General features: G+C 39.2%; 1 protein-coding gene across 1 annotated transcript in view; it reads right to left on the bottom strand.

Annotated features, from left to right (window-relative positions):
* The window catches only part of IQGAP2 (IQ motif containing GTPase activating protein 2), a 240,154-nt gene that overhangs the window by 42,234 nt on the left and 189,112 nt on the right, over positions 1–8,808 (bottom strand). The window contains exons 20-22 of the mRNA XM_015571569.1: positions 4,212–4,295; positions 3,015–3,086; positions 2,276–2,345 (exon numbers count right to left, since the gene is read on the bottom strand). Coding sequence (XP_015427055.1) covers positions 2,276–2,345; positions 3,015–3,086; positions 4,212–4,295 — 226 coding nt within the window. The remainder of the gene's footprint in view (positions 1–2,275; positions 2,346–3,014; positions 3,087–4,211; positions 4,296–8,808) is intronic.

The raw sequence follows: 8,808 nt of genomic DNA, 5'->3' as shown, positions 1-8,808 counted from the left end.
ACCCCCACCCTCCCCTACCTTCCCTCTGAGGTTTGACGGTCTGGTCAATGCTTCTCTGTCTCTGGATCTGTTTTTACTTAAATGGTCTTTCACATGCAAAGGCAAAAACAAGCCCATTTTAGTATGTAAGGGTTCAGAAAACAAACCCTCTACTTAGACTTCTCATGAAAAACATTGAAGATACCCACTGAGAGTTGAATCTCATGCATTCAAAGTGGAGAAGTGTGCCACTGAAAAGACTGGCTGACCTACCCTTACTCCGCTTTGCCTACTGGAACATAGTGGAATAGGCATTATCCAGCAGATGTGGGGGCGGAGCCTGGCCTCTAAAGCTTCCCAAGGCTTTTCCTTAACAAGGACCAGGGAACATCTTTCTGGAGCCATGCACTTCCTCTCATAATTCAGATAGACTTTAGACAATAAAGGGCGTTGGCTAAACTACTTACTAGGCACTGTGCTAGGAAAATTTCTAAACAGCTTTTCACTTTCTCCAAAAAAACAAATTTAAAAACAAGGCAGAGTTAGAGAAAATACAGTGGCCAGTTTCATTACTAAGATACTCAAGCAATGATTTTTTTTTTGCTCTCTCAAAGCTATTTTTGAATGACCTAAATAAAATATGTATTTATTTATGTAAAAATATTTTTTATTGATTTCAGAGAGGAAGGGAGAAGCAGAGAGAGATAGAAACATCAATGATGAGAGAGAAAAATCATTGATCAGCTGCCTCCTGCATGCCCCACACTGGGGAATGAGCCCGCAAACTGGGCATGTGCCCTGCCCAGGAATCTAACCATGACCTCCCGGTTCACAGGTCCATGCTCAACCACTAAGCCACGCTGGCGGGGCCTAAGTGAAATATTTAAAAAATTTGGGCAATCCTCATAAATTTATTAACAAGCTATTTTCGACTTAATCTAGGACATGTTCTTAACTTATTGCATGTTCTTGCGATAATTAGAATGTTGAAAATTCAGCATGTAAAGAATAATGTTTACTATGTAAAAACCAATAACGTTCACTATGTAAAAACCAATTAGAAACATATGTAGAGCTGGAGCTGTAAAGAGAGAGCACAAAATGTGACTGCTATTCTTGGGTAATTTTTTATTTTATTTTGCTTTTTCAAACTTTCTACAAATGCCTCATACTATTACTAGTGACCCGGTGCTCAGACTCATGCACATTGAAAGGAAATTAATTAGAAGGTGGCCGGCGGGGTGGGACTGGGCAAGACAGGCTGGACACGCCCTGAAGCCAACCTCCCGTGGTCCCTTCCCCTGGCTGGCCGCACCTGGGGTAGTACCGTGGCTCGAAGGGCTTCTGCGGAGTGACTGGGGTCCCTCCGGCAGGTGGGGTCCCTCGGTCTGGCCTGCAGGGATCAGGCTGAAACCAGCTCTCCGACAGGGGTCCCGGAGTGCAAGAGGGCACTCTGCAAAGTTGCTGTCATACAGGGTGTGGAACCCATACGCAAGTGTGCAGTAAACCAGATCTGGGGCCAACATTGCCCCAGCAACAACATAACCTATGGCCTAAGGAGGAATCAGGTGGCCCCATGAGGAATCGGGCTCCTTCCTCTCTGGTTTCGGGGGTGGTGCATCACCCAAGAACCGCCACTGCCAAGTCACTGAAGCTCGGTAGCTCCTGCATTGAGTGTCTGCCCCCTGGTGGTCAGTGTGTGTCATAGCGGCCGGTCAGATGGTGGAAGGGACACTTAGCATATTAGCCTGTTATATATATAGATAAGAAAAGCTATTTTAAAAACCATAGCTACTGTGAAAAGTCCAGAACAAAGTTACAGGAAGATGACTGTAGTTATCTTTGGGAGGTGAGTACATGTCTTTTTCCTTTTTATATGATTTCAAAAATTTCTTATAGGAATATGTTTTACTCTTATAGTGAGGAGGGAAAATCATAGGCCAGCTAATAAATTAAACGGCCGAAATGTAAGCTTATCTTCTGGCTCTTTTGCATTGTATTCTGGATTCCAGCTCAAATTTGATATAAAAATATCAGCATTTATACCAACCCCATTCTTTCTGAAGAAGAAATCACATCCACTCCACTTACCCCTTCCACTTACAATAGGAAACATGTCCTCCCACGTTCCCTTGTATACCAGTTCAGAGTCTGGGGCCGAAGGTGACCCAAATCCTCTGCACACAATGGGCATCTCCGTTCTTGGAGCAGTCTCTGAAGTGACTAAGTTGGAAATAATTTGTCCTCCCCTGGCTTATAAGGGATCCATACTTTGTTTCTGGATACGCCCACTTACCCAGTGTTTTGTAGTCATCTCTTGCCTTGCTTGCTCTCAGTAGTGACTGTATTTTCACGATTTCACTTTTCTGAAAAAGAATGAGACTGGTCATGGCCTTCCAGAGTCCCATCTACTCCACTATTTTAGGATTCAGAACTATTTAAGAACTGATGGTATTTAAGAATAGACACTATTTAGAAACGATAGTATTTTGATGTGGTGGATTCAATGTTTATTTTTCCACTTTTTTTGAATGAAGGGTCAGATAAAGTCAGCTAAAAGTATAAACAAGATTTTACGGGGACTGCTAAAGAGCTCTAAAAAGGGAAAAGAATTTTACCACCAAACCTAGATGATCCAATGCACGTTCAAGGGCTCTTCTGTAAAGATCCTGAAAGAATTCCTCCTGTGGGCTTCTCTCTAATTTAATCAGTTACTAGTTAGACAAACTGTTCTAGTTGATGTTGGAAAAGATTCCCTTAGGACCTTTTCTCTTAGCACAACTAGCCCACATCAGTTTGCTCTCTTCTGTTTTCCCTAACCAGTCCTGGTGGGTGAAGGCTCACTCTGATCTCGAGTTCTGAATAAAAATTGTTACGTCTCCAAGTATTATCACATTGTGTTCTAAGACCTATTTTTTTTTTTGTCCTAGTATTCACTCCCACCATTTAACAAAAGTCCTTCAAGGCTAACATGAAACAAAGCTTCGTTTAGTTCATGCTTAGCCGGGATAAAAATGCACATGCACGTCTCTTACATGATCTCTGAAATACTGCAGCCGTGAAAGGTAATTCCTCCGTGCTCTGGTCATCCGGAACCAGGACTGAATCTAAAAATACGTTAAACAGAGAAATCAAAGAACTTTAATATCTTTTTATGCAGTCATTCTAAAAAAAATAATATTTATAGTTTATTTGATAAAAAAGTAAAAATTAGCAGCCTGCCACATAATAAACACCTAAAGCCTGATCTTCATCTCCTATTCCTTTCACTGCTTCTTCTCTTAAGGACTGAAAACATTTTACACTTTATGGTACGGAAGGTAAGGTAGCCTTGTGCTATTTTGCTTTCATCCCCATAAATGAAAAGCATGTTTGCTGAAAGTTGTAGTGGGTCAGGGAATCAAATAAAACTAAGTCCAGGGTTTCTTCCAACATTTCTTAAATATATCCAATATACTTGAGGTCTTTACAGAGAAACATTTAACGCGTTCTCATGAGGGACCAACTGTGAACAAGAGTTTTCTGAGCGAGGAGACCTATGCTCTATGGAGAGCACAGGACATGAAGGAGCTGCAGCACCGTGGATCTAGAAAATGTCATTCTGTGTCCTCACAGTTTAAACTAACCTCATCTGATCCCAGTCTCTCTCCAGCCCCGATTCTGACTTTCACCAGGAGTCCCAAGTTGTCTATCCGTCCACTTCTGCATGGGCCCCTGGTTTCCAGCTCCGAGACAGTGGCCATCACAGTGCCGTTTCCTTCTCTGAGGTCAGAGCAATCATCCTGGTGCAAAGCTGGGTGGGACTGGCTCACCACCCAGATTCAGATCCTAACTTTTGCATTTACCTTCCCATGAAGGTTTTGTATTGTTAAGTTTGAGCATTGTAAATACTACTAGAAAATATGATAAGAGGAAGATGAAATAGAGTTGGGTTTCTGCCAGACTTTAAATAATCAATTTGGACTTTCTGGAGAAAGAGCATTTCCCGGTTACAAAGCATTTGCACATCTGACTCTCATAACCACATACAGGACCCGAGCCAGCTACTGTGTTTATGGACTTGCTTGTAGATGATCAGCTAAGTGAGTAGTGGAGATGGGACTCCAACTCAGGACTTGCTCTGGCTTCAACACTCATACCTACTCCTTCCATAGTCTGTCTTCCACAAGCAAAACTAAACAGAAGGGAAACGTTTAAGTCAAGCACTTGGTAAGGTAAGAAAGGATGTTTACCTTCACAATAGAGGGAAGATGATCAGCGAATGTCTGCCGCCTGCTGACATATGACATCCGTTGTCTATGTCCCCTCCAAAAAGCCTGTGGAAAAGAGTGAGCTACAGAATTAATTATGTGCAACACTTTTCCAGTTTATTTCAGAAAGCACAAGAATAGAGGATTTCTCAAGACACTGAGTGAGAATGCTGTCGGGACCCGTCCCCCCCGAATCGCATCTGAACACTATCTCTGGGGTGGACCTTAAATTGAGCAGAGAGCACCAGCTCACAGTTGAGGCTTGTCCCAAGCTTGAGAAGCCCAGTGTCCCATCCAAAAGCTTAATTTTACCAAAGCCCTGGGTGACAAGCAGTAATAAAAAATTGGAGTTACCCCAAAACATACAAAGAGATTAACTACGTGCTGGTATTTTTTTTTTTTTTGGTAACAATATAGATGCTTCAAAATAATGACTAATAAGTATCTGAATCCAACAAGTGACCACTGTGGCCCAGACTGGGCAGGAAGATGCTCTCCTAACTTGGGACTCTGGATCCCTGAAAGCAGGAGGGCTGAGCTGGGACAGGCATTATTTCATCTATTCCTGCACCAAGTGTACTGGTGCTCCAGCAACAGAGCTTTACTAGGTTATCAGCATTAAAGATAATTTTTACAGGAAACATTTAAAAAGAGCTGGACACAAACTGAGATCTGCAGAAGGATCAGATCCACAGCTGTTCAATTCCAAGTTTATTCCAGGCCATTTATGAGTTTCTTTTTATTGATGCATATCCTTGGAACTCACTCCAATTCTCTGATTTTTCAAATTAAAAATGAAATACAAGCTTCTTGTTAAAAAAGGACAAATAGAAACATTATACGATTTTTATAAAAAAATAGGTTGCATAGATCAATCTATCTCATTCTTCTAAAAATATATGTGGAATTTATTATCACTTAAAAAATAATATACGTTTTTGTAATAATTCAAAACAGAACAGTCAGGATGGAATAAAAATGATTAACTGAGTACCAGCTCCAGACTTCCCCTCTCAATGCAAATCCCTAGAAATGACACATGTGCCTTAAAAAAACAAACCCTAATTCTGAAATAATTATAGACTCATAGGAAGCTGCAAAAATCATACATTGAGTTCTATGTCTTATGTGAGTCCCTTCACCCAGTTTCCCTCAATGGTAACATCTTCTCAGGACATCTACTATAATGCTAAAAAATGAGAAGGCATATGGATCCGAAACCAAGAGGGACCCTGGAAGAGAAAAGGCAGCTGGCATTGGACTGAAAGGAGGAACCACAGAACAAAATTCTACGAAAATGTGGGAACATCTACAAAACATGTTGGATGGTACTAAGCTTGAGAAAGCCTTGGACTACAGTCAGAATAATTTTGGGGAAGTTATCACCTTATCTACTTGCCAAGCAGTGAACACAAAAGTGTAGGTAGGAGAGGGGAATTAGGAAAAGCACAAGAGTGTAGAGCCTTTTTCGAGCGAATTGAGCAATATAAATTTAAAGTTATTTAGCTTTCTATCTAGTGTGTCTAATTTTCAATTTATCTAGCCTAAGGAAATACAAGCACCTGTGTAGAATAAATATAAGAATTTTTGTTGCATGGTTTGTTAAAACAGATACATGAATAAAGCAGAATGTTTACAAACAGAGGAACAATTATATGCACTGTGATTGCACTCATACTCAGGGATGTTACATGACAGTTAGGAAGAATGAGGGAGAGTCTTATATATTGACTGTGAAAATGCTCTGAATCGTGAGGAACAGCAAAATCTCCAACAGAAGGCAAAGAGGAAATTGTATCTCACCATACACACGATGATACGACATGTTGACAAAAAAGGAAAACATAAAGCAATAGTACATATTTCTATGCAAACAGTCTGTACTCAATGCCTAGAAGATCTATTAGGATAAACAACATGCACAGAGAAAGGGCATGAGGTAAAACGTGCCTATGTACCTAGCCTTACTTCGACCCGGCTATTTTCTAAAGGAATTCCCAATTTTTATGTACCTTTTGAAATAGGTAAAGCATATATGCATACACATACACTCTATTGTTGTACACAAAACTATAAACATGTAAGAATGTATATGTGTTTATGTATCCTTTATTTCTGACAACATGGGATCCAATCTTACTCCACGGTTTGCTTTATTTTCCCTCTAAATTATATACAGCATTTATATTATTTCATATAAAAACACAGATCCTCCCCATTATTTTTTAATGACCACACAGTACTCCGTAGTATAGTTTTACTACGACTTAATAATACCTCTGTTGGTAGGCATTAAGTTATCTTTTTTTTTTTGCAGTAAATAACCTAGTATACACATTACTGTGCATTTTTATAAATGTTTCCATCAAGAGATTAATACATAGAGCAGTGGTTCTCAACCTTTTGGCCCTTTAAATACAGTTCCTCATGTTGTGACCCCAAACCATAAAATTATTTTCATTGCTACTTCATAACTGTAATTTTGCTACTATTATGAATCATAATGTAAATATCTGATAGGCAGGATGGTTTTAGGCGACCCCTGTGAAAGGGTCGTTCGACCCCCAAAGGGGTCTCGACCCACAGGTTGAGACCGCTGACATAGAGGATTACTGTGCCAATAGTTGATAACTTAAAACTGATAGTTACTGTCAGGTTGCCTTACAAAGAGTGTATGATAGAGACCTCTTTCTCAAAGGTCTCACTGAACAGGTATATATAAGAAAAAAAAAAGACTGATATACAAACTGATGGATGAAAACTGCTGCCTCATTTTTATTTATATCTTGGCCTCTGACAAAGTGTGAAAAACTTACCTGACTTCACATACATTTACTTTCCCCCATTTATAATACAATTGTCTTAAATATTTCCTCCAGCCTGGCTGAGTGTGGCTCAGTGGTTGAGCATCGACCTATGAACCAGGAGGTTACTGTTTGATTCCTGGTCAGGGCACAAGCCCAGGTTGTGGGCTTGATTCCCAGTGGGGGGTGTGCAGAAGGCAGCCGATCAATGATTCTCTCTCATCATTGATGTTTCTCTCTCTCTCTCCCTCTCCCTTCCTCGCTGAAATCAATAAAAATATATTTAAAAATATTTCTTCCACATATTTAGAATCATATTCGACAGTGCTATAATTTCTGCTTTAACTGTTTAACATAATTTTAAAAATTCAGTAAGAAAAGGAAAATATATTTCCCATATTTTTACTCTTTTGGTTGTTCTTTTTTCTTTTCTGGTGCTCCAAAATTTCATTGCTTATCATTTCCTTGTTTGTTTAAAGAACTTTCTTAGCCATTCTCATAGAGCAGGTATGCTGGTAACAAGTTCTTTTAGTTTTCCTTCATCTGAGAACACCTTGATTTCCCCTTCATTCCTAAAGGATATTTTTGCTGGATAACACATTCTCTTGTGATAGCGCTTTCCTTTCAGCACTTGAAATATATGTTGTGATTCTTTCTCCTGGTGCGTTTAGGTTGCTATAAAAATATCTGCCATGCCCTGGCGATCATGGCTCAGTGGTTATAGTGTCCACCTGCACACTAGGGGTGTCAGGTTTAATTCTCAGTCAGGCACATGCATGGGTTGATTCCCAGTAGGGGGCACGCAGAAGGCAGCTGATTGGATGTTTCTTTCTATCCTTCTCCCTTCCTCTCTCTCTAAAATAACAAAAACACATTTTAAAAAAAGCTATACAAAAAATACAATCAATAACATTATAGCTAAATTAGAATGGAATTTAAAAATATAAATATAGTAATCCACAGGTAAGCAGGAAAACAGAAAAAAAAAAGCGAGAGCAATAATGCATACATTAGAACAGGGGGAAATTTTCAAATCACTAATCTCAGGTTCCACCTCAAGACCTAGAAAAACAGAGTAAAATAAACCCAAAGAAAATAGATGGAAAATAGAATAAAAACAATAGCAGAAACCAATGACATTGAAATCAGCTAAATAAGGAATGTCAATGAAACAAAGATGTAGTTTTTTTTAAAAAGATCTATAAAATCAACAAACCTCTTGTAAGAATGACAAACACAAAAAGAAGACATGAGAGTAAAATCATAAGCAATCTTACCAATGAATATGGAAACAAAAATCTTAAAACATTAGTAAAGTATTATATAAATTCTATATACTTTTAGATACACACACACACACACAATGCAAGTAGGAATGTGTTTGAAAACACATACACAAAGCTGTGTTTGCACAAAGATTTATAAATAAAAAGCCTAGCCATGAATTAATCAATTAAAATAAAAAACAAATAATCTCAATAGGTATAAAACACTTTTGATACAATTCATATCCCCTTTCAATTTAAATAGAAATTAAACAAACTAAAAATAAATGGATACTTTTTTTTTAAATATATTTTTTATTGATTAAGAAATTACATATGTGTCCTTGTCCCCACGTTACCCTCTACCCCCCCCGCTCTTGCCCTCCCCCCCCGTTGTCCGGGTCCCTTGGTTAGGCCTCTATGCCTGCATGTAAGTTCTTTGGTTGCTCTTTCCCCCTTACCCCCCCCCTCCCCTACCCTCCCTCAGTCCCTGTTTTCAAAGTATTTCTG

This window comes from Myotis davidii, unplaced genomic scaffold (genome assembly GCF_000327345.1).
Source record: "Myotis davidii unplaced genomic scaffold, ASM32734v1 scaffold44, whole genome shotgun sequence".
NCBI lineage: Eukaryota > Metazoa > Chordata > Mammalia > Chiroptera > Vespertilionidae > Myotis > Myotis davidii.
Note: the sequence above shows the minus strand (reverse complement) of the source record. Positions and strands in the feature narration are given on the sequence as shown.